Source organism: Petaurus breviceps, unplaced genomic scaffold (genome assembly GCF_028583685.1).
Source record: "Petaurus breviceps papuanus isolate PSGF00001 unplaced genomic scaffold, PetGlider_PUasm1.0 134235, whole genome shotgun sequence".
In the NCBI taxonomy this organism is placed as follows: Eukaryota; Metazoa; Chordata; class Mammalia; order Diprotodontia; family Petauridae; genus Petaurus; species Petaurus breviceps.
The window spans coordinates 3,240-30,045 of NW_027185682.1; the positions used below are offsets into that span (position 1 = coordinate 3,240).

General features: G+C 42.6%; 1 protein-coding gene across 2 annotated transcripts; it reads right to left on the reverse strand.

The window, feature by feature from the left end:
• Positions 1-14,724: 14,724 nt before the first annotated feature.
• NYAP1 (neuronal tyrosine phosphorylated phosphoinositide-3-kinase adaptor 1) lies at positions 14,725-25,734 on the reverse strand. Of its 2 annotated transcripts, none has more exons than XM_069105021.1 (7): positions 25,579-25,734; positions 23,530-23,678; positions 20,932-21,278; positions 18,806-20,323; positions 17,616-17,840; positions 17,149-17,258; positions 14,725-15,945 (listed from the first exon to the last, which is right to left on the reverse strand). In XM_069105021.1, exons 2-7 carry the CDS (start codon positions 23,595-23,597, stop codon positions 15,694-15,696), a joined length of 2,520 nt encoding a protein of 839 aa, XP_068961122.1. In that variant the 5' UTR covers positions 23,598-23,678; positions 25,579-25,734; the 3' UTR covers positions 14,725-15,693. The 2 variants fall into 2 exon arrangements, with proteins under 2 accessions (XP_068961122.1, XP_068961120.1); XM_069105019.1 differs by having other exon boundaries at positions 17,616-17,843.
• Positions 25,735-26,806: the final 1,072 nt, after the last annotated feature.

The following is a 26,806-nucleotide window of genomic DNA, read 5'->3' on the forward strand; positions in this document are numbered from 1 at the left end:
AATTACTAGAGGGCCAATATGATTAAGTTTTATAAAGCTCCACTAAATTATGCTGTCTTATTGCTAGGAGGATTAAGCAGCATTATTTAAGAAACATCCACAAGTGACTTAGAACCTGAAAAGTTGATTTGCTAGAAGAAATACCTCTCCAGAACAATTCTAGGAACAGTCTTTTCCAGGTATTTTTGTCTAACAATTGACACACAGAAAAGAGACTAAGATTGATTCAGGGGTACATGTCTCTGGGTTTGAGTGGACAAAACTGGCAATCTGTGAACAGTGGCCACAAATAGACCACTTTGATACAGAATTTCCAGGAGAAAATGTTTCCCAGAAGCAGACAATTTCATGAAGTAGATGACAGAAAAAGAAATCTGTTTTTTAAGTGGACATTAACTAAATGTTGCACATGTATGTTTGACCAAACCTTTATAATTACCCAATACTTGAATGGTCAAGGCTCACTGATTTGTTTTTTTCAGTGATGCCTGCACTCTGAGCATAGTAAACTGTTTTGTTTTGGGGTTTTTTCCATTTCTGCCTCATTGATTGTATGATTGGCAGCACCTAATCAACACATCTTCAGACAATTTTTGGCACAATTGTTTGAAGGCAAGAGCCATGTTTTTGTACCTGGAACAAAAGTTTAATAAAGTTTGTTGATAGATTGTTGTATTTTTGTTCATACAATAAAACAAGTGACCAAAGAGTACTATTTGCCTTAGTTTTGTGAATGCGATCAAACTAGATTTAAGTAAAACATTTCCAAAATGGTGGGTGGAAGTGAGTCATAAAGATGTATTATTTTAAATTTTTTATATCATGTTTTGTTTATTTGGATGCAGCTAGGAAGCACAGTGAATAGAATTCTGGGTATGGAGTCCAAAAGACCTGAATTCAAATTTGAATTCAGTCAAATTTGACTCTGATACTTACTAGCTATGTGAACCTAGGCAAATCACTTATCCTCTGTCTACCTCAGTTTCTTAACTCCAGAATGAGGTAATAATAACACCTCCCTGACAGAATTGCTGTGAAAATCAAAGGGGATAATATTTGTAAAGTTCCTGGCATATAAAAAATGCTTAAAAAATACTTATTCCCTTCCTTTTGTATTTGTAAAGGACTTTATATACACATATGAGTATATAGTCATATATGTATATGCATGTATATATACATACATGAGTATATATTCATATATTTATATGTGTATATATACATACATATAAATAAAATTTTATATGATCTTCACAGCCTTGTGAGGAAGATGCTAATATTAATTCCTTTTTTTTGCTATTTTTGGAGGGGGAGGTAGGGCAATTGGGGTTAAGTGACTTGCCCAAGGTCACATGGCTAGTTTTTTTGTGTTAAGTGGCTGAGGTCAGATTTGAACTCAGGTCCTCCTGACTTCAGGGCTGGTGCTCTATTGACTAGCCACCCCATATTAACTCCCTTTTACAGATGAGGAAACTGAGGCTGAAAGAAGTAAAGATATTTTTCCTTTATATATATATATATATATATATATATAATTTATTTATTTTTAGTTTTCAACATTCACTTCCATAGGATTTTGAGTTTTAAATTTTCTTCCCCTTCCACAAGATGGCATGCAATCTGGTATAGGCTCTACTTATACATTCATATTTAACATTTTCACATTAGTCATGATGTAAAGAAGAATTAGAACTAATGGGAGGAACCAGGAGAAAGGAGAAACAAAACAAAACAACAAAAGAAAAGGAGAGCAAATAGTATTCTTCCATCTGCATTCAGACTCAAAAACTTTTTCCTCTGGGTGTGGACAGCATTTTCCATCGTGAGTCTTTTGGAATTGTCTTAGGTCCTTGCATCGCTGAGAATTATCTATCCATGTCAGTCATGGCACAATCATTTTAATTTTTTCTACAATATTTAATAACCACTAAGCTAGAATTCAGAGCCTTAGTGAGTGAGCTTTCTTTCCCCTAGCCTGTTCTCTTTAGAAGCCCCATGGATCAGGGGTGGCTAGGTGGCCCTGGAGTCAGGAGGACCTTCAATTCAAATCTGGCCTCAGACACTTAACAGAAAAACTAGCTGTGTGGCCTTGGGCAAGTCACTTAACCCCAAATGCCCTCCAAAAAGAAAAAAAAAGCCCCATGGATTTATTGGGGGCTGCTGACCTGAAAGAATATTCTGAACATATTTTTGAGACATTAAGCTTCTGGCCTAGTGGCTTGAGCACAGAGCCACCTGGTGGTCAAAATTATAATGACTCACCATATTGTATTCCTGTGAGAGGTAAGGAAAACAGGACATGAAGGGGAAAAGGAATAAGTATTTAAATAGCACCTACTATGTGCCAGTTACTCTGCTTTTACAAATATAACCTCATTTGATCCTCACAATAATCCTGTAAGATAGGTGTTCTTATTATCTCCATTTTATAGTTGAGGAAACTGAGGCAGAGGTTAAGTGACTTGACTAGGGCTACACAGCTAATAAGTCCCTGAGGCTGGATTTGAACTCCGGTCTTCTTGACTTGAGGTCCAGCACTGCATCCACTGTAGCATCAATATGGCACAACTTGATATCAGGCTGCACCTGAGATAGCCACCAAAGGAATACACAGACCACACCACATACAAATACATATTTTACATTTATTTATTTGTCTACTTGTTGTTTCCCCCTGTAGAATGAAAACTTCCAAGGGCAAGGGACTACTTTGGTTTTTATCTATGTATCCTTAATACATAGTAGAAGCTTAATATCACACTTATTACATTAGTACTCTTCCATTTGGGAGATCTGCCTTCCAGGAAAACTAAAGGTGTTTCCTTTTTCAGTTAGGTCTTAATTGTGAACAGATAAATTAAGAGTCTCATCCTCTTTCAATTTGGTTACAAAAAGACATTCATTTTCCGACTTCAGTAGCTATCAATTCTGTTTTCTTTAAGTGACTCTCTCCATTTTAATTGTCTTTTATTCAAGGGAATTCAAGGAGGTTAAGAATATCAACCAAGGACATTTATAATATTAATTTTTTTAACACATAAAAAAGTCTTGGTTCTGTATGCTTCCACAGTATATAGATATATTAGCAGAGGGTATGCTCAGGAAGAACCTGGTAAAACCCTCCTGAATCTTTATGGGATTCAAAGCCTGGTAATACCACCTTAATGAGCTGTTAAACCCTAGACAACTTCAGTTCTTTGATAAGGTGTCAACTCTTTCAGACCAAGGTACTCCCTTTGTTCTTTTAACACTACTTTAAAGATGACATTGATTTGTAGCTAATTCATACCTCTGGACTAGGCCTTTGAAAGAAAAAACACAGGCTAGGAGAAGGTAGAGAATGAATGCTGAGAGAGAATCAGACTCACTTCACAAAAGCCAATACATTTACAAGAACTTTCCAGGGAACCATAAGTAACCTCCAGAGATGAAAGTAAACAGAACTGGAATTGGCTACATGGAGGAATTCTGGACCAAGTTTCTCTGACACTGAGGAGGAGTTCAAATAGGAAGGAAAGCTGAGGAACAGAAAGAGGAATAACAAACTCAGACCTTATCTTGTACTAGTATTCTGAATTATGCGTAGTGTGTTCACAGAGGGGAAGAGAGGTCAACTCATCATTGCTCAAGTGCCTTCTTCTTGTTGGAGGTGAGCCACTTTATGCCTAGAGTATAGGACCCTGGGGAAGATAAGCTCACTGGAAAGTTTTCTTGACTGTGGGTTCTGGAGCTAGTCCTTTGTATTTTGAATTCTCTAGTTTAAATGGAACCTGTACCACATTAACAATTTGTTGACTTGAACCTTCACATGGGAGGTGACTACCCTTTTCCCTTTTCAAGGAGATATAGACATGAACCAATTTCTGATGTTCCCAGTAGAAATTCTATTCTACGAACATGAAGTGAGCCTTTATTAATAATTATTTGTCACTCTCTGAATGAACCCCAAATCCTCGTTGCTGTGTTAACCAACCCAAGGCCCGATGAAGCTGACTGGGAGTATTTTCCTGTTTGACATGATAAGGCCCAGGCTCCTTGAACTGGACACTATCTTTATTAATGACATTCCTCTTGTCATCCTGTTATGAAACTCTCTTCTTGTTATGACATCCCCTTGTTTATGGTTGACAGAAACCAGACATCTTGGGGGGGACTCTCTTGTTCTATGGGGACTGTAATTTTGGCTGACAAAGGACACAGGCATCCTGAGTTGGCGGGGGGGGGGGTGGGGGGGGGGAGAGGGAAGAGGAGGCAAGGAGGAATACTTCCTTGCTCTATGGGTATATAAAAATCTGTGCTGCCTGGCCCCAAAGTGAGCTCATTTGTAAATGAACTCCCCTGCATGTTATACATGCTTCTGCCTGCTTAGAGAGAAATAAACATATGCATTCAGCCTCTGTTTATCTTTCTTAGAACAACTCTTTAAGGTTGACAGTATGTATGCACAAGCCAGAAGGAAAGACTAAGTGATAAACATAAGTCCTCTGAATAACCAGAGAAAAGTATGATCCCAATCTCCTAAAACTGTCTCTTATACAATCCTGGTATGTTTAAGGTTTAAACTGTATCCAGTTCTTAGAACTAAATAGCAAAACTCTTGAGCAAATCTGGTAATGATTTTATCTTCTTTATCCTGAATAGTCTTTCCTGGCTAATTTTTAAAGTCCCCTACTTTTGTTACTAGTCCACATTCCCTTATTTCATCAAGGCAGACCCTTTGTCAGAAAACCATATGTAAACTGGGGTTCCCAGGGTCTTTGGGCCTTCCACCAAACAGTACATTTATTACCAACCCTCCCCTGATCTCAAATGTTGCTAGGTACTATGGTGGGGGCAAGGGAGGCTACATAGGATTCTATCCCTGTGTGTATTCATACCCTCCTATGCTGCGATTACCTGTGAGTATGAAAAAAAAACTTCTAACCCATCCCAATGCATGCCATATAGTTGACTTGCCTTAAATTAGGATGACACCCTTGAAGATTTAAAAATTTTTTTATCATTATAAACTTGACACATATCAAGCATTAGTATTTCTGTATACAAAGAACAGAAAAAAAGGCTTATATATGAAACTCAGGTTATTACATATAGCTTTTTAAAAGTACGTATTTTTTAAATACTTCCCTGTTTTATTTTTATGAACTTGATAAGTATCAGAGGCATAAATATTTCCCTATATAAAGAACAGAGAAAGAGAACTGTGAATGAAACCATAAATCTCTGAGTACAACTTGAGGATTTTTGTATATTTCAAATTTAGTACGTTACTGCCAACACTACCCTGTTCTTGGTTTCTCCTTCTGAACTTCCTTCTGCTCTTCTTTTTTATTTTTAATGATTCATTGACATTCTTTTCTTTCTTTTTTTCCCTCTTCATTATCATTCTTTCCCTCCCTTGTAACTGACTATAGTCAAGTGTAGCTCAAATAGACTCTGGGAATCTTTACCCCAACTTTCATACTCCCACTGAAAAGTTGGGTCCTCAGAGGGTGGTTACTTACTGTATCTCTTCTCAGGGATTTAGGGATACCCTTGAGAATTTGGGGGCATCTTCCTTTTTTCTTTCTTTTAAAAAATTAATTTGTATTGACATCTTTTTTTTTTTACATCATCAAAATTTCTCCAGCATCCTTCCTCCTCCCCAAAAGTCACCCTGTATAACAAATAATATTTTAATGGAAAAAAATAAAAAGAACAAGAAGGGGAAAATATTAGCAAAATTGATCAATGCAACAAAAAAGGATGAAAGCAGGTACAGTGCACCACACCCATGTACCTCTCATCTCTGGAAAAGAGTGGGGTTGGTTACATCTTCTCATGTCTCTTCATTGAAACTATTCCTGTTTATAATTTTGCAGCATTCACTTTTGATTGCTTTGTGTTTGTTCTTTCCATTTCCAGTGTTGTCACCATTTTATTTTCTTGGCTCTGTTTATTTCATTCTACATTAATCATGTAAATCTTTCTGTACTTCTCTGTATTCATCATATTTATTGTTTCTTACCACAGAATCTAATCTCATTATATTCATGTACCACAACTTGCTATGCCATTCAGTATATATATATATGTATATATGTATATATATATATATATATAAAGTATTGATTCATTGCCTATGGTACCTTTTAGCACAACATTTCCCAGTTTATCTTTTTTCATCAAATTTATTTTTGCTATTGCCTTGTCTGATACCATGATTGCTAGCCTTCTTTTTTTTTTCCTTCAGCTTAAATATCATAGATTTTGCGCTGGCCCCTTATTTTAACTTTATCTGAATTTTTATGTTTCGAGTATGTTTCTTGTAAATAACATATTGTTGCATTTTGCTTTTTAATCTATTCCACTGTCCTCTTCCATTTTACAGTTGAGTTTATTCCATCCACATTAATATTTACAAATGGAGTTATGAGTTATGATTGTTAATTGTGCATTTTCCTCCATCCTATTCTGCACTACTCCTCTCCCTCACCATTTCCAGAAGAGAGTGTGCTTGCACCAGTACTCCATGCCTGATGTCATCTGTGTCTGTTCCTCTTCCTCATTTCCTTTTCCTCACTTAGACCCAGGTCAGAAGTTATCTTTTCTTTCTTTCCTTTTAGACTGTCTTTGTGATCCACTCTCCAGAGTTACAACTTGTTTTCCTTATGTCTAATCCCTCCCTCTTAATCCTTCCTTCTCCCCTTTCTCCATTCCCCTGTGTTTCCCCACTGAATAAAATTTATTTCTGCACCCAACTTTTATTTTTGCACCTAACTTTTGTTCTAAGACCCTTCTTCAGTCAGTTCAAATAAAGGTGAAGTTCAAGGGTTAACAGGGAGTAGAAAGTGCCTATTTCCCCCACTGCTTCTTCCTTGTTTGCACAATCTTCTACTTGAACATGAAGATTACATGAGATAATTTTTCTACTCTTCTTCTCCCCTCCCCCCACTTTTCTCTTAGTGTATTACTTTTCCTTTCCTTTTCTTTTAAAAAAAATCATCAAAATGGGGGGTGGCTAGGTGGCTCAGTGAATAGAGCACCGGCCCTGGAGTCAGGAGGACCTGAGTTCAAATCCAGCCTCAGACACTTAACACAGAAACTAGCTGTGTGACTTTGGGCAAGTCACTTAACCCCAATTGCCCCCCAAGAAGCAAAAAAAAATCATCAAAATGTAACAATGACCCTTTTGTCTTATTTAATTCCCTCTATGACCCCAGATGTTACTAGAATCCTGAAGGAACACTTCTATCATTTCCCCCTCTTCAGCTGTAAGTACTTCATCTTTCATTAGTGCTTTCTGATTGCTTGCTCACATAGCCTTCTTTAGTTCCTTCAGATTGCTTGCTTACTACCTTTTTATGTTTCTCTTAACTTATGTTTGGAGTTCAAAGTTTCCATTTCATTTCTGGTCCATTTTCCTGGGATAGAATTATATTTGTTGTTGTTGTTGTTTTGGTTTAAATTATTCTTGGTTGTAAGTCAAAGTCTTTTGTTTTAATATTTCTTGTTATCTCATGGAGTCATTATCTTCTATTTGGTCTATTGTAATTTTCTTTTTTTTTTTCCCTTTTCTTTTTTTTTTCTGTGAGGCAATTGGGGTTAAGTGACTGGCCCAGGGTCACATGGCTAGTAAGTGTCAAGTGTATTTTAATTTTCAAGGAGTCTTTTCTCCTTGGATAATGTTTTGTATCTCTTGTTCTAAGCTTAATTTTTTGTTCAAACCTTCCTTCCTTCCTTCCTTCCTTCCTTCCTTCCTTCCTTCCTTCCTTCCTTCCTTCCTTCCTTCCTTCCTTCCTTCCTTCCTTCCTCCCTCTCTTTTTCTTTCTTTCACATTTAATATTTTATTTTTTCAAATTACATGTAAAGATGGTTTTCAACATGCATTTTTGTAAGATTTTGAGCTCCAAATTTTTCTCCCTTCCTTCCTTACCTCCCCCTCCCCAAGATAGCAAAACAAGCATATAGGTTATACATGTACAATCATGTTAAACATATTTCCACATTAGTCAGTCATATTGTGCAAGAAGAATCAGAACAAAAGAAGAATTATGAGGAAGAAAAAACAAACCAAGAAAAGTGAAAAGAGTATTCTTCAATCTGCATTCAGACTCCATAATTCTTCCTCTGAATATACATAACATTTTCCATTATGAGTCTTTTGGAATTGTCTTGGATCATTGTATTGCTGAGAAGAACTAAGTCTTTCATAGTCGATCATTGCACAATGTTAGTGTTACTGTGTACAATCTTCTGATTCTGCTCACTTCACTCCTCATCAGTTCATGTAAGTCTTTCTAGGTTTTTTCTGAAACCCTCCTGCTCATTATTTCTTATAACACAATAGTATTCTATTAAATTCATATACCACAACTTGTTCAGTCATTCCTCAACTGATAGGCAGTCCCTCAATTTCTAATTTTTTGATACCAAAAAAAAGAGCTTCTATAAACATTTTTGTATCTCTTTGGAATACAGACCTAGTATCCCTTTTAAAATTAAACCCTTTATCTTTATCCTAGATCCCAGCTTGCTTTCCAGCTCCTGCATGGGCTACCTGGCTTCATACTTTTCCCTTCCTTCTCCAACATCCATTCTTTACTAACTACTTTTCCCCTTTCTTACAAATGTACTGTTCTCCTGAACTGAAAAACCTTTCTGTAATCCTATTGTCTTCTGTTGTTGTTAGGCTTCTTCTCTCTTTTCTTTCACTGTAGATACACAGATTTTTATACATACATACATACACACACACACACACATAAACATTTATACAGAGCTTACTACGTGTGAGGCACAGTGCTAAGGATTTTATGAAAAAGGAACCTGACCATAAAAGTTACTATGATGACTGGGATGATCAAAACATGAACTCAGAAGAAGATAACAACATCAAAACAGATATGTGCAAAGCCTCAAAGAAAAATGTGAAATGGTTCCAGACCACCCCCCCCCCAAAAAAAATTCTTGGAAGAACTCAAAAATTACTTTAAAAATCAAATGAGAGTGATAGAGGAAAAATTGAGAAAAGAAATGAGAGTGATGTAAGAAAATAAATAAAAAGAGTCAATAGCTTGGTAAAAAAGGCACATAAAAATACTGAAGAAAATAATACCTTAAAAAACAGAATAAGTCAAATGGTAAAAGAGGCATAGAAATCCCTTGATGAGAAGAACTTCTTGCAGATCAAAGATACTTTTTCTTTACTTTATTTTTCTTTCTTTTTTTATGGTCTATATTTTCTTTCACAAAATGATTTCTATAGAAATGTGTTTTGTATATCTCCTTTGACTTTCAGTATTTATATTTTGGTGTTTAATTGGGGAGGTTTTAAATTTCCTTATTTTTCCATTCTTTTTTTTTAGTTGAATGCCCAATTCATTGATCTGCTCTTTTTCTCTTTTATTATGAATGAATTAAAAAATACACATTTTTCATACATTTAAAGATACAAACTTTTCATACTGATTTTTAGTATGTTGTTTCATTGTTGTAATTTTCTTTAATAAAATTATCATTTCTGTAACTTGATCTTTGAGCCACTTATTCTTTAGGAGCCACTTAATTTTTAAGATTAAATTAGTTTTCAATTAATGTTTAATCTTTGCTTCAAATACTCTTTAGTGAATGTAATTTTTATTGCATTATTGTCACTAAGTGATGTATTTAATAATTCTGCTTCTCTGCATTTGTTTATGAGATTTTTATACCTTAATATATGGTCATTTTTTTTGGTAAAGGTGCCATGTACAGCTAAAATAGATATATTTATTCCCATTCAGTATTCTCCTGAATATAAATAATCTATAATATAAATTTTCTAAAATTCTATTCAGGTCCTTAACTTCTTTCTTGTTTATTTTTTTTTTTTTGCTAGATTTATTTAGGTCTAAGAGGGGTAAATTGAGGTCTTCCACTATTATAGTTTTATTATCTATTTTTTCCTGAAATTCACTTAACTTTTTCTTTATGGCATTCAGTGCATTCATATTTAGTAGTGATAAAAATTTATTGTCTGTGGTACCTCCTAGCAAACCCTTGTCTCCCTTTTTATCTCTTTGGATTGGTTCTGGTTCTGGTTTTGCTTTGTCTGAGGTCACGATTGGGGTCGCCCTGCCATTTTGTACCTTTCTTTGTTGTTCATTCATGTGATGTCTTCCTCTTTAGGTTTTTAAGCTACTTGATGGAAGCCACTGTTTTTGCCTTTCTTTATGTCCCAGTCAATAAGCAATTATTTAATCCCTACTATGTGCTAAGTACTGGGGACACAGAAAGAGGCAAAAGATAGTCTCTGCCTTCAAGGAACTCACACATAGGCACAAACAAGCTATACACAGGATAAATAGAAAATTACAGAAGGAAAGTACTAGAATGAAAATGAGTTGGAAAAGGTTTCCTATAGAAGATAGGATTTTAGTTGGGACTTGAAGGAAGCCAGGGAAGCCAGTAAGCAAAGATAAAGAAGGAGAGCATTCCACGTATAGGACACAGCTAGAGAAAATGACCAGGACTGAGAGACAGAGGGCCCTGTTTGAGGAACAGTAAGGAAGACATTGAATTGAATCCCATGAATTGAAGAGAACGTGGAGGGAAGTAAGGTGTAAGAAGACTGGAAAGGTAGGGGAGTGGATTGGTTATGAACACCTTTGAATGCCAGAAGATTTTGTGTTTGATCCTGGAGGCAATTGGAAGAAACTGGACTTTGCTGTATAGGGTAATATAGTCCAACCTGTACTTTAGGAAAATCACATTGTTAGCTGAATAGGGGATGGTAATGGGGGTGTTAGGAGCAGAGGACATTTTAGGGAGAAAGATAATGAGTTCAATTTTAGATATTGATTTTAAGATTTTTACTAGATATCCAGTTTGAGATGTCTGAAAGACAGTTGGAGATAAGAAATTGGTGATAAACTAGAGATTAGGGTAGGGTAAATAATTTTGAAAAATAGAGATGGTAATTAAATCCATGGGAGCTGATGAGATCACCAAGTGTAGTTGGGCCTAGGGACAGAATCATGTGGGACACCTGCAGTCAGGGTATGACTTATATGGGGATCCAGCAAAGGACACTGAGAAAGAATGGTTTGATAGGTAAGAAGAGAACCAAGAGAGAATCCTATTCTAAAAAGTTAGAAGAGAATATCAAGAAGAGAGTGATCAACAACGCCAAAGTGTGTGGAGATGTCAAGAAGGATAAGGACTGAGAAAAGGCCATTGGATTTGGCAATTAAGATTTCATTGGTAACTTCAGAGAGAGCAGTTTCAGTGGAATGATGAAGTCAGAAGCCAGATTGTAAGGGGTTATGGAATGAGAAGAGAAAGAGAAGGCACATGTTGTGCCAGATTGGTTCATTCCAGAAGTTTGGCCAGAAAGGGCATAAGAGAGAAGGACAATTTTTAGTGGGGATGGAAGGATCATGTATTTTTGAGGATAGAGGACATGTGGGTATGTTTGTAGGTAAATAGGAAAGGAGCGAATAGATAAAATGGGATTGAAGAAAAGTTGATGCAATGGGGAATACTGAGGAAGCAATCTGTTGGAGAAAATGGAATGGAATAGGATCAATAGTGTAGGTGGAAGGGTGGGTCTTGGTAAGGAATAAGTCCACCTCTTTGGGTAAGATAGGGATAAAGAAAAAGAAAGTGGTAGAAGGCATCTGAGTGATATGAGATGAAGAAGAGGGAGCTCAGAAAATGGTCTCAAGTTTTTCTGTAAAATATGAGGTAAGTGTGGGGGAAGAGGGAATGAGAGGTTTGAGGAGGAAAGAAAAAATTTGCAAGAGCTGCTGTGGAGAGTGGAATAGTAAGTTGACAAGGAAGGTGTAGGATTGCCCAAGCAAAAATAAATGTCCAGCTGGGGTTGTCTAACAATCTGTAGTGGACACAGTCAGAAATTTCCTTCAATTAGGAGCCTGTGCATAGGTGCAAAGATGGAAGATAGTGGGAATCATCCAAGGCTGAAGCTTGGCAGAGTACAAATGGCATTATTTGAAGGGGGCCAAGGACTCAGACAAGGACAGTATAGAATTAAATTGCTTCACTAAGGGTTCAAGAAGGGGAAAAGAGAATGAATGACTAGAAAGAGGAGATGGCATGGGAGAGAAGTGAGGGGTCCCCAGTGCTTGTTAACTTGGATGAAAAGATTTCTTGATTATTATTCTGTCTTGTGTGATTTGTTTACTTTTTTGTGTTGTTTTTGTTGTTGTGGGGTGTGGGTTTTTTGTTTGTTTTTTTAGGAAAGGTTTTTTTGGTAGCGGGACTGTTTCCTAGGCTATTATTCCTACCTCTCTGGATATCTGATTGAGATAAGAAATCCATTGAAGAATCTAAGTCTCTTGCTGAAAAATATACCCTCCCTTGTCCTTTTTGGATCTCTTCCTGTTTCTTTTTGTGGGTTGCCTTCTTCCTCTTAACTGAGGTGCTTTCCAAGACCCAGTCTTTGACCCTCTCATTCAGAGAACTCCTAGGTTCACAACTCTTAACCCACCCTCTAGTCCTTCTATCTTCCAAATTCTAATCCTTCATATTGACTTTCCAGATGGAATTTCTATATAAAAGCAATTGAAGCTAAACCTATCTGAAATGGAAATCAACCCATGACGACTTTTTTACTAAGTTTACTACTTTTACCAATAAAACCATAGCTCTTTTGAAGTTGCTTTAAGACTGACAAAGAATGGGGCGACTAGGTGATGCAGTGAACAGAGCACCGGCCCTAGAGTCAGGAGGACCTGAGTTCAAATTCAGCCTCAGACATCACAACACAAAAACTAGCTGTGACCTTGGGCAAGTCACTTAACCCCAATTGCCCTTCAAAAAAAAGGCAAAAAAAAGATTGACAAAGAATTTTCTTCAAAAATCTCAGGAGGTAAATCGTATATTTTACAGATTAGCAAATTTTACAGATGAGCAAACTGAGGTTCAGAGAGGTGAAGTAATTTGCCCTGGATCATACAAGTGCCAGGGCCAGAATTCTTATCCCATTATTTTCCTGACTCCAAGTACAGCATTATTTCCATTATAATATGCCACTGATTGTGCCTTATTTTATCTTTGTATTCTCAATGCCTAGCACAGAGCCATAAAGAATCATAGAATTTGAGAGTTAGAAGGAACCTCAGTAGTCATCAAGCTTGATCCATCCCTGAGAGGACCCCCCCCCCCAGTAATGACATGCTCACATGGTTTTCCAGCCTCTGCATGAAGACTTCCAAAGAGAGGGAACTCACAGTACTAGTTGTCAGGAAGCTTTTCCTGACATGAAGCCTAAGCCTCTTTGTAACTTCTACCTGTTCTGGTTCTGTCTTCTGGGGCCAAACAGAACACATATATAATGCTCCTTCAGAATGACAAGACTTCAAATAATTAAACCCACAGGTATCATGTCTCCCTCTCCTCACCCCACCCCCAGTCTTCTCTACTCCAAGCTTAACATCTCCATTTCCTTCAATTGATCCACCTATTAACATGGTCTCAAGGCACTTAATAAATTGTTAAATTGAATATTCTTCCTTGAACCTGCTTCCTTTTTTCACTTTTTCTATGTGCCAATAACATTATCATTGCCCCAGCCTCTGAGCACCAACACCTTGGAGTGATTATTCATTTATTTAGCAAATCCTATGTATTTTTTTTCCTTCAGGGCAATACAACTTTGTTTCTTATTGCTGCCCAATACTTTCACTCAGGTCAAGCTGATCTCTGCTGCCTTCCAAAGAAGACAAGCTCCCTCCTGCGCCCGTGCCCTCACTCCTGCTGTTCTCCTCCCTTAAAAGTGGTTGGCGCTGTGGCTGGCTCCCTGCTAGTCTCTCCTAAACTGCTGGTCGACATTTTCTCTTCCCTCTGCCTTTCCACATCCTTTAACCTGTACATTTTAAAAAACAGTTTTCCCTTCCTACTTTGCCAAGTTCCCTGTCCTAGAAACTCCTACACCATTTTTACATATTTATTCTCCATCCCCATTGAGGGTGAAGACCATATCTCATATAAACTTCTTTAGAGCAGGGACTCTACCTTACATTTTTTTCTGTGCCCCTCAATGCTGGACATTATCATCTACTGGGGAGACTGGAAGAGAGGATCATGTTCAGTTAAGTGTTGGACTAAACAAGCTTTGAATTCCCTTCCAAGTCAGTTTGTGATCTTTAATTCTTAAAACTGTATACTTTTAGTTATCTATGTAGGTACCTTAGAAGTAGCATGATGTAGTTGAGAACAGGCCTCTAATCTAGAAAGACCTGGGTTCAAGTCCCACCTCTGCCACATACTGGTCATATGACCTAGGACAAGTTACTTCATTTGTTAGTCCCCCCCAGGCAACTCTCTGAGACCACAAGTCACATTTGCTTTGGAAAAGGAAGTTTCTTAATAGAGCTCCTTACCTTTACAGCGATGAAATCACAGTTCTGATTTTTTAAAAAAGGCCTTATTCTATTAGGCCGTAAAGAGCCATGAGATCAGGAACTGCACACAGCAGAAATTTAATAAATAAATGTTCAATGAATTAAATTTCTTTTGAGTAGGAGGCATTCAATATATATTTAATTGATTGTCTTGGCTCAGATCTCAGTAGGGTTCCAAGTCTCCTCTATCCCAAGTTCCATCTTTCCTTTTGACTTCCCATCGGTACTTATAACCCTGTCTTTCTGAGGTTTATTCCTCTACCAGTCAAAGGCAAAGATGGAGAGCAACAGAAACAGTATAAGATGTAGAATAAGGGCGCCATTAAATATATGAGGCCAGTTCTAGGATCATTATTCTTTTAATATATTATTCTGAAACAAAATGAATAATAATTTTAAAAAAGCTCCTGGTAGTTCTTGTTTTCTCTTTATAATTTAAATAAATACCACCACCACCCCCACCCCTGTTACAATTTCCCTCCACTCCCACCATTCTTCCCTCCCTGGCCCCAGCCCCTAACCTTAGAGATTTCAGAGCAGGCCACTTTCAATACCAAATTTCACATTTTCCTAGCCTGGTCTCCCATCCCCTATACCTGGTTCTACCCTCAAGCTAGAAATACTCATAGCTACGGGAGAAATTTGAGTGGTGAGATATTTAGGGATTTGGGAGAGAGAAAGCATCTTTGATTCCCTTAGTACCTCAGTTCCCCATCCCCTACTCAGCAGAGGGACAGGAAGGGTGTAGATTTCCCCCTCTAGATTAAAAAATAAATAAATAAATAAATAAAATACCCCCCTCCCTTTCCCCACTTCTCTATAAAGTAGTTCCTTTCTCTTCCCCTCTGGAACTTATATGCCCCACCTCCCTCTTTCCTCACTAGCCCTTTCCCACCCTCCCAGTTTTACCATCTAACCTTGTTGGGTGGGGAATCCATAGCTCTGACAAGAGGGGTACAGCCAAAGGCCCCCACTTCCAGCCCCAGTATTGCCTTCCTTCCCCAAAGTCCAGCAAAGGGGCAGGAGGTGGACATTGTTGGAGGGAGCTGCCCACTCCCCAACCCTCTTTCATTCCACCTAGCCTCCAGGGTCTTGGTGGTTGAGGGGGAGGTCAAATTGTTCTTACTGACTGTCTTTCAGTTCTTACTGACTCTCTCTTTCAGGAGAGACCAAGCTTCTCCCTCCCAAGGCAGGATCCTAGAGGGAGACGGCCACTTAGCCTCCTTTAAATGGTGGTATCCTAGGGAGAGGCTGGGCATTGGTTTACCCCTTGGTCCTCCTCTGGATCTGCCCCCCAATCCTGCCCCTTTCAGATAGCTGTATCCCACAAGACCGTTTGCTGCCGGCGGCATGGAGGAGTGCCGGTTTTTCGAGGTTCTGGCCCCCGTCTCCAACTGGGAAGAATGGGCATGCTCTCCTGCTTGCAGAGCCCCCGGTCCGGCCGGTGCCTTGCCTTAATCTCCTTGCAGACGCATCGTTTTCTCTCGATCACCTCCAGCAATTTGCCATCCCTCTCTGGGGCTGGCTGTGAGGGAAGAGGCAGCAGCAGTGCAGGATGGGTCTGTGTCACCCCACCCCCACCCCCATCACCAAGTATGGTTGGGGAGGGGGGGAGGAAGAAACAAAAAGGACATGTCAAGAATCACAGAATTGCTGGTACTGAAAAAAGATACCTTTTTTTTTCAACTATTTTCTTTAATCTTCATTCAAACACATGTCCACATACACACACACCCTGGGCCTTGGAAATCATAGAAACCAACATCCTAATTTTACAAATGAGGAAGCTGAGGCCCTGAGAAGAGAGAGGCCTTGTCCAAAGTCACAGAGCAATGTTACAACTCCTTTCCAGTCCTTTAGAAAAGTTATTACTGCAATTTGGAATTCTGCTAAGAGAGTGACGAAAATATACACACTTTGACCCAGAGACCCCATTGTTAGGTTATATACTCCCAAAAGACCAATGGTAACGAAAGGTCCCACACACACCAAAGAATTCATCGCAGCACTTTTTACAGTGACAAAGAACTAGGAACAGAATGGATAAGCCTTTTGAGGGACTTTGCCTGATTCCTGAAACTGTAGAATCTAGAAGAGGCTGCAAGGATTCTAGTTAGGATACTAAGGCTGATCTCCTGCCTCTGTCTGCTGCTTTACTTTGGGCCAGTAACTTCTACTCTCTGGCTCTCAGTTTCCTCATTTATAAAGCGGGAAGGGGGGGTGGGGCTGAACTAGATGATTTTAAGGTCCCTGACAGCTGGAAGATCCTGAATTGTGCTCCCTTTCTTCTCTAAAGTATTGTATTCTTACTTTTCCCTGGCTATATCCCCAACTATATCCTCCTATGTGCCTTAAACACCTGCCACCCTGGCTCCTACTTTCTATTCCAACAAGGTTGCTCAACTCTGCCAGCCATGCCCTGCACTCAAGCATTGTTGTTCAGTCATTGTTCAGTTGTGTCTACTCTTCCTGACCCCATTTTGGGGTTTTCTTGGCAAAGATACTGGAGTGGTTTGCCATTTCCTTCTCCAGCTCATTTTACAGATGAGGAGGAAACTGAGGCAAACAGGGTTAAGTGACTTGCCCAAAAACACACAACTAGCAGTGTCTGAGGTCTTCCTGACTCCAGGTTCAGTACTCTTATCTACTGAGCCACTGGCTGCCCTTTCTATATCACTAACCTTCAAACCCAGTTGCCTCTACCCATACTTTCCCACTCCCTCCTCCCCCCCAAAATAAAAAGAGCACCAAACTCTCTCCTCACCTGGCTGAGGATTTCCCTGGGCTGGCTGCAGGGTCGTGGGGTATGGACAGCAGCATGGCGAACTCCAGAGGTAGAGGCTGAGCGCCCTAGGCGGTAACCTCCAGTGAAGTCTGGGGGAAGGAGAAATAAGGGAGGAAACAGCCTGCTCTAGGGCTTTCTTTTCTCCCTTAGCCCTTTCTCTCTACCCATTCTTATCCCCCATACTGCTCTCTGGATCATCAAGGGTGTGGGGGGTGGAAATTGGGGGTGAGGCAGAGAATAAAAATAAAAGGCTTTTGATATGGGTGAATGTGGGCAGCTGTTTCCAGAAATAATTATTAGTCCCATTCCATTGAGTGGGATGGGCCTGTCTCTGCTCTCCTGCCCCCACCCCCCACCCCCAACTCCCTCTAGTTAGTGAGTGAGTAGCTGTTTTAGAGGGTGGAGGGTATATAAGTGTGATTGGGAAAAAAGTAAGGGAATCTCACCTCCATTGCGGTGGCAGGCCGGGAAGGTTTGGCAGGGCATAGTTAGTCCTGTTCGGCTTCCTCCTCCTCCAGCCTGGTCCCCACTGTGATGGGCCCTGGCCAGCAGGCCCTCTGCCCCCTGGCTTCGCACAGGGATGCCTGATGGGAGGAGTCCCTTCTCCTCCTTCTCTGCCTTGCCCGGACCTTCTCTACTACCATTCCAGGCCCGGACACCTTCCACAGCCTCTGCTGGAGGAAATTAGGAGATGTCAGATCCCCTGGACCCATATCAGGGGCCCATGGAGATAAAGCCCAGGACAGATTGGGAGTGTCTAGGAAAGGACAAGGAATTATTTCTCTTTTCCCCTTCCTTCCCTTTCCACATCTCCTTTTATTCAGAATCACACAAAAATTGTTCCTTCTATTTGCAGTTTTTAAGCCCACCTCTTCATATGTCAGAAACATCTCCCAGGACCCTCTGGGAATGCCTTCCTTCCCACCCCCACCCTCCTTAGCTTTCCCCACCCACTTTAAGCTAATATCTTATTTCTCAACATCTCTGGGTATCATCTTTTGCCCCTCTCATATAAACTCTTCGGGTCAAAGGATTAAGGACTAGGGGCTCTAAGACCACAGGAAGGGGTGGGTAAATCCTGAGTCAAGGAGTACAGGGGCAAGCTTGAACCGAAGTTCCCAGAAGTAGGCCTGGTGGAGGATTGGGTTGCTAGGTAACAGCAGGGGCCTACCTCTCCTCTCCCTCCTGTCTGGGTAGGTTGTCATGGTAACAGCTGGGAGGCAGCTGTGTTTGGCTCAGAATCCATGCACACATACAGAGTCCCTTCCCCCTTACATCTCCCAGAAGGCAAGTGGAGTGTCTGAGGTTGGGGGGGGGGGGTTGCTCCAAAATGACAACATTTAGCTCACTCTAGCTCTAAATTCTCCCTTTGGTTCTCCTGACTCCCTCAACCCCCATACCCTCCTCTCTAATGCAGCGACCTTCTCTATCCTAAGTCCAATGCTTTGATGCTTAGGATAGCTGTTCCACCCTGGATATTTCTCTCTTGAATTCAGAGGGAGTGGAGAGTAGCTTCCAACTGACCTTCCTCAAATTCAACCCCTCTATATCCTCCTCCCAACCTGAGAACCTCCCTTCCCTCCCTACTCCCACCTCTTCCATATCTTCCCTCCCTCCTCCCCACCTCCCAACTCACTCTCCAAGTCTTTTGCTTTCCTCCCTCTGTACAGGACTTTTCTTTGCAGGGCCCAGCCCGCCCCAAATGTCGTTGTTCCCACCTCCTCCTCCTCCTCCTGCTCTTCCTCCTCTGGTGTCCCTGAACTGGCAATGACATGGGCACAGGAGATGCTAGTAAATGCACCCCCACTGGTACCCTGGTCCTGCAGTTGGATCTTGACCATGGGGGCAGGAGCTCCAACCCCACAGCTCTTTGATAGCAAACCCCCTGCCTTTAGGCTCTCATAAGCTGGGGGTCTCTTGAACCCAGCTGTGGCTGGATAAGTCCAGAGGGGGCAAAGGGGGCTAGTTGTAGGATCAGGAAGGTTGTGGGGAGAAGCCAGGCAGCTCCGGTGGTGAAGTACTCCAGGCCCACTGGGTGGGGCAGCTTTCCCAGAAGGTACAGGCCTGGAACTAGCACAGAGCATCCCATGAAGGACTGATATTTCCTTCTCTGTCTTCGGCTCCCCACCCCCCAGAGATGGGCCAGTTGGTAGGACAGAGTGTGTGGTCACCTTGACTGCTGAGTATACCATGGTATAAGACACAGCTTTGTCCTTGGGGGGTCCTGGGAGCAACATGGTTGGGGCAAGGGAAGATGCTGGTGCTCCTGCTGCCTTGGTACAGATCATACTATGGGAATTGGGAAACTCCCTCTCCTTCTCCCCTCGAGGCTGACCAGAGCCCTGAGGAGGCAATGGTGTTGAGTGGCTCCGTGCCCGACCAGAGGGCCCTAGTAGCAGCAAATTGGCAGCAGGAGGCGGAGGTGGGGGTGTCTCTTGATCCCGCCCAGGCACTTGGAGAGCTGGGACAGGGACAGCCGGCTCCTTGGTGTGACAGAGGACTGGCAACCTAGAGACCCCATCCCCAGGGGTCCGGGTAGCAGGCTTGGCTTGGGGAAAGGCAAGAAGTGGGGGACGGTGCTGGAGAAGGTTGGGAAAAGGTGGTGGGATTTCACAAGGGGAAGTCTTAGTAGAAGCCCCATTCTGCCTACTTTGGAGGGCAGAGGCTGGACGACGGTGGGAGTGATGAGAATGAGGGTGATGCAATGGAGAGACAGCAGCTGGTGGGGGGACTCCATTGGCCCGGCCTTCTGCTATGTCTTCAGGGAGCGGGTACTTCATTTCTTCATATATGGCCTCGCTCTCCTCAGAGTCCGAGTCTGGGCCAGCTGGGGGGCCTGTTCCCCCTCCTCCAACAGAGGCACCTGCTGGGCCTCCACTACCTCTTCCACCACTCCCTCCGCCTCCTTGGAAGACATCTCCCACCATTTCGATGTAGACAGGTTCTTCATCCTGTGAGCTCAAATCATGTTCACCTCCTCCCCTTCCCCCTCTGCTGTATCGCTGCAGGGGCAGAGCCCCAACCCTAGAAGTGGGAGCCACTGAGCAGGGCTCATCAAAGGAGACAGAGAGCTGGGTGTTGGGACTGCGCTTTGGCTTCTGAGGAGGGATTTTCCGGCTAGACTCACGGCCTTCTGGAACTGGTTTCTGAGAACCTGAGGAAGTCCCAGAAAGAAAAGGCAGAGGCTGAAATAAGACTGGCATAGAAGAATCATGAAGACATTCTCCTTGTAGGGGTACACTGCCCCTTTCTCTCCCATCTCCCCTAACCTATAGCTCTAGTCAATCAGTATTCTGTCAAACTTTTATCTTGTTTATGAATGTCAGAAAGCATACAGTTCTAGATCCACTTCCCTAACACTTAAAATGGACTTCTAGAATAGATTCTCCTTTTCATAGAAATAGCTCATATCCATTCAATGAAAAGAGCTAGTCCTTGGAGTCAGAGGACCTGCATTCAAATCCTACCTCCAATACTTAATGCTTGTATGACATTGGGCAAATTACTTAACCACCCTGAACCTCAGTTTCCTCATGAGGAAAGTCAGGAAAGTGTACCAGATAGCCTCTGAAGTTCCTTCTGGCTCTATAATCTAAGATCCCACAAGTACCCAGAATAGAATTTCTTGTTCATTCTAAAAATGACACCTTTTACTTTCCCCTGGTGCAAAATGTATCCTCTCAAACCCAAAATGGACCTTTTTTTCCTGCTGGAAATCACTGCTGGATTAAGGGAGTACCATGGGGAGAAAAAGGGTCTTACCTGCTTTCTTGCTGGGAGGTGCCTCAGCCCCACTTGCAGCCATGCTGAGTTTGGTGCTGGGGTGTCTTCGGGGCTTCACAGGTGGCCTCCGGGATCCAACATCTCCCCCAATTCCACTGCTCCCCCCCCCACCAGTAGTACCCCCACTACTCTCCATGCTCCCCACCGAATGGCAGGAGAGGGAGCGGGGAGCCATGGCACTACGGCAGGGGTGAGGGGCATGCTCCTGGGAAGCAGGCATGGTCATGAAGCCCATCCTGAGAGAGCGTCGAAGCGAAGAGACGTCTCTTGCACGAACCCCGGGCCCTGGCCCTGAAGGACCTGCAGGTCCTACTTCCTTACTTGCACTGAGGGAAGGGATGGGTAAAAGAAAGAGAAGGCAGGAAAGAAGCAGAGAAAAATGAGAGAGGCAAAGGCAATCATCAGGTCAGGCAGGGCTTCCCCTAAAGCTACCTCTTCACCTCCTGGTGTGTTATGGTATGGTGCGGGTGTGGGTGTGCTGCCGGCAGCAGGTGAGGAATGAGGATTAGTACAGAGATTCATGGAAAAGGACACTAAAAATAAAGCACAAAGCACTAAAAGGTCAGAGGGAGAGGCTTCAAGGCCTAAGTCTTGGGCATTAAAGAGGAAGACAAAAGAAAAGGATAAAGGGATAAGGTTTTGAGGGTACAATGTCTATTTGGGCCACATATTTCAAACAGCATCTGCATGGAATGCTTCATGTATAATTTGGAGAACTATGAAAATCAGATGGCAAGTACATTCCTCACAGAGAGGAAAGAGTGAGTGACACACACAGATGCAGGCTCAGCCCCTAAGGTTTCATATCTGTCTCCCGGCCTCACTTCATGCTTGAAACATGCACACATTCCTGATGGCTTACTTTTCCACTATGTTTCCCAACTACTCCAGTCATCCTTAGCCTGCCTTCCTAGTCCTTGTCCCCATCCATTATGATTTTCTTCCCTCGAGCTCTCCTTTTCTTCCCCTTTCTGTCATTCTTTTGCCTTACTCCCTTTCTGGATTCCACCATTTATCCTCCACCCTCCACTCTCATTCACAGTCTCTGTGCTTCAGTGTGAAAGAAGGGGGGGGGGGGGAGGAGAAGGACTGTAGGGGGTGTGTGTAGAAACAGAGGGTTGTTGTGGGGTGGGATCTCTGATTAGGGCCCTGTCTACTAACCCTTCATTAAGGGGAGATCTCTTCAGTGATAGCTCTGATTAATCTAATTAACAACATTAATTAAATCCCACAGTAAGGAGGGGGAGGAGGGGTAATGGGGAGGTAGCTCTGACTCAGGCTTCTCCAGACAGTATAGCCATGAGGGGGAAAGTGAAGGGAGTCAAGAGGTGAGGAGATGAAGAATGAAAGCTCTGGGAGGGAGAGTGGGGGAAGAAAGGAGGGAGAGGGAGGGGGAGACAGAGGGAGGGAGGGAGAGAGAGAAAGAAAGAAAGCAAAAAACCTACAGCAGGAGGCATAGAATAGGTTGAGAACAGATCTTAGTGCAGTCTGAAGAGTCCTAACATAGTCCTTCAAGAAGTTTTGCCTCTAAAAATCTTGTCTCAGTTATTTAATACCTGTGTGAACTTGGACAAGTATCTTAAGCTCTCTGATCTTGAGTTTCTTCATCTATTAAATAAGGTAGTTGAACTGCATGGGTTTTAGGGTCCTTCCAACTCTAAATCTGAACCAACTCATAATGAAACATTCTGCTCACCTCCAGATCAGAGAGATGATAGGCTCAGAGTGCAGACTGAGGCATATATTTTTTTCTTTTTTTGGACATGGCTAATGTGAGAATTTGTTTTGCTTGACTACACATGTTTGCAATTGGGTTTATTTTTCTTGCTTTCTCAATAGGGCAGGGGAGGAGGAGGTGGGAGGAAAAGAATTCAGAACAGAAAATAAAAACTGAATTTAAAAAATTTTAAAATAAATCCGTGATCCTAAGTTAAATTTCATTGGTATTGATGTAACTATGTCCTTTCATCTTCCATTTCTTCTACCTTGTACCTCTTTTCTCAACTTTTCCATGATCAAGAAGATGGGAAAGGAACCAAAACGGCTCCCTCATTCATATGACTCCCCCCTTGAACCCTGGGAGATAATAGAACAGTTTGCCCCTGCACCTTTATTGTTGGACTTGTACTATCTGAGGTCAGGTGACAAAGAATAGAAAGGGCAGCTGAAAGTAGGATGGGGGTGGGGAAGGAGAAGATAGGGAAAAGAAAATGGAATTTATGCTAAAGGTATTTGGGGATGGTAGAAGGGGCTTACTAGGGGGATGGTATCTGAGGATGGTAGAAGCAGGGGTGAACAAAAGAAACAGTCCTATGTTAGAGGTAAGGGAAAATTAAATCAGGAAGGAATACTTACCGAGGACCAGAGAAAAAGCTTAGAATGTCAATACACAGAGAGCTGGGATTATGCTTATTATAGATTTCTCTTTATACAGGCCTTCAGAACAATTATTGTTCAGAATTAAATGATAGAGAAAAGTGAGGTAGAGGGGAGTTGACAACAAACCAAGTTGACACTAAATAAGAAAAGGAAATGAGTTGAGGAAGAGAGAGAATTAGGATCATTTTATGGTCTTACCTCCTTTTGGCCTCCTCCTCCTTGTGCTGTCTCCACTCCAGCTTGGTTTTTCGGTAGAGCAGGTTCATGTCGTAGGGCAAGGAGGAGATGTGGGGCTCTGCTCAGCACCACCAGGCCTGGGGGGGCCCCCTCCCTGGGTCCTGGATCAACTTGGTTGGGGAAAAAAATAATAGTAGTAGTGGTGGTGGTATGGGGTGGTTGTAGGAGTAGTAGTAGTAATAGAGACCTAGCAGAAGAAATTAAAACCATGTGGGAATAGGACTAACATGTCATCTCTGTCGTCCTGTCTGCTCTTGGAAGATGCTTTCAGTGAGTCTAGGAAGATAAATTTACAACCCAATGTTCTTATTCAATTTCAGAAAAGCAGTCATTTTATCAATCTGGACAACAGTCCGCAGAGCATGAGATATATAAGAATAATAACAGGATAGCAGCAACTTGTTCTTGGTTCAGTTCTATCTGAACCCATCAAAAAAGATGACAGTGAGTCAATGCAATAACAGCTGACATAGAGTGCTTTGAGATATGCAAATCACTTTACATATATAACACGAGCATATATTATATAGCACTTGAATACTATATAATAATAAATATAAGGATGCTAAGTTCTATATAAGAATAAATATAATAAATAATAAACATAAGGATGGTAAAGTGCATGACATTTATCTCATTTTATCCTCACAGCATCCCTGTAAGGTAAATGCTATTATTACCCCCATTTTATAGATGAGGAAGTTGGGGCAAACAGAGGTTAAGTGACTTAAGAGTCACAGTTAAGATGAAAAAGAAATTTTTAAAAAAATATGAGAAGATGCTAGGAAAAGGATAGAAAACATGACTTGGGCCCACAAAAAGAAAAGACAGACAGAAAAACAAAAACAGACTAGCAGAAGCATACAGATAGATATTGAGAAATACCTCAGATCCCTAAGTGTGCAGAAGCACATACTGACAAAATACAGTATGTTCTATAACAGACTTACACATACAATATATACTGTGTATAAGACAGGCCTAGATAATACAGAATACACTACAGGGTCAGACACACTGATGAACACGGATACATGGAGGTATACACAGGTAAACAGATCTAGAGACAGATGCACCCACAGACATAAACACCCACAGACACACCCACAGACTACAGACACACACAAAAACACAGACATCCACATTAATCAGATACCCAGAATTAGACAGGCTGAAACAGAAGAGTTAATGCTTAGTGCCTTATTGGTGTAGGTTTACAACCATTTTATTTGTGGGGGGTTGGTGGAGTCAAGTTCCTAAAATCTGGGAGGAGGGAAGGGGGACTGAGTCAGGGAACAATCACTCTTCTTAACCCAAGATTGTAGTCCAGCACCTGACTGACTAATGGACCGCCCCTACCCCCACCCTCTGCCCCAAACACACACACACACACTCTCTCTCTCTCTCTCTCTCTCTCTCTCTCTCTCTCTCTCTCTCTCTCTCTCTCCCCTTCCTTCCAGCGTTTAGGTTAGGGCCTGGCCCTGCTCCGTCTCCTTGTCTGTTCCCTATATCACCTCCTTGGCATCAAGTCCCCTGACACCCCAAGCCCTGGCTCCAATCTCCTTCCAATCTCTTAGATATGTAGATGCGGACAAGCCCTTCTCTATCAGTTCCAAGTGTTGGCTCACCCCCGAAGCATCACTGGGAAAGGGTGGGGGTGGGGGTGGGGGGCGGGAGGGAGTCTTCAGGTTGAGTCCCTGGCTCCAGATATCTCTCACTCAGTGCCCACCTTCATACCTAGCCTGACACTTCCTCCATTCTCCCAAACATCCACATCCCTCCATCATCCCCATTCTCCTTGCTCTCCCTGGGGCCTCTTTCCCCCAGCATCCCTTATACCTCCCCGGATCCTCTGGACTTGGCCTGTCTCATCTCCCCAGCCCCCATGGTTCCCGTGTCCTCCTCCACCTCTCCCCTTGCCCGGATCCCTTGTGCCTCTCAGCTCCCCTTCCTCCATCCGACACCCCCCTTCCCAACCAAGTCCCCCCAGTTTCCCCATTTCCCCCGTACCTGGCCTGCCAGGCGCCGGCCCCCCCATGCCGGGCGGAGCCCGGACCAGGAGGAGGAGGAGGGAGGAAGGGAGAGAGAGAGACAGAGAGATCAGGGGGGAGCGGAGCTCGGGCCTGCCGCAGAGACAGCCCCGCCTCCAGGTCCGCCCCCAGACCCGCCCCTGGCCCTCAAACCCACCCCTCCACGCGGGCCAGGGAAGCAGGGAGAGAGCTAAAGAGCTAAAGACACCCTCGGCGCCCGGGGAGACTGAGGCGTGGAGGCCCTGGCCGAGAATAAATGGGAAAAGGATGAAAGATGCAGAGAAGACGGTGACAAGAGAAGCCCTCGGACTGCGAGCGGGTGGTAGCCTGGCCGCCGCCGTCGGGGACTAGCGCACTGCCACTTCTCTTTCAGGGTCTTCGCCTGACCCTGCTCCTCCGCCGACCCGGGAACCTAAGTTTCTGGTCCGAAACCGCGACCACCTCCTGCTGCGTGCGGCTCGGGCGCCCCAGTGTGCCTTGCCCCAGGGGGCCCTCTCGTGGCCGCGCGCGGATCTGCAGCCACCAGCCCATGCTTCTTCACTCCTATATTTCACAGCCGCGGGAGCCGCCAGAAACCAGAGTGTTGTAGGCATTAGAAGGGAGGATGGAAGCTTGCTTAGAGGATCTCTGGCCCCAGTTGACTCCTCTGTAAAGGAAGGCGTTTGGGCAAGGTGTTTTCCGGCTCTAACATTATGCGGTTTTGGGTTGAGTATCTTGAAAGTTTCAGGGCACCAGCCCCCCAAGTCAGGACAGCCGGGGGTGGGGCGGTGTAGTTAGATTGAGAGACCAGTAGGGGTAAGTAGGCTTAGTTTCAGAGACAAAAGAGACCGGCAGCAAGACAGACAGATGGCAATACAAATAGACAAAGACACCTCTCCAGCAGGAGGGGCTGTTCACCTTCTTGATCTCCTAAAGATGAGGGAGCTAGGGGGAGCTGAGTTCATCCTTACTCCATCGACTTTCCTTTCATCCTGTACCTGGCTCCCTAAAAACCTGGACCTTGCTTCTCTGTAAGTGTTCAAAGTACCCCTCCTCTGCACCCCTGAATAGCTAGGCCACTCAACCTTTGACTTTCACGAGCTCTAATCCTAGGAATTGTGGAAGGATTGCTTTGGGGGTCAAGTAAATGGTCCCTGCTAATTTTAATTACCGCTAACAGCTGCATGACAGGCTTAACACAGTGTCTGTGTCTATAAAGTAAATTCCAA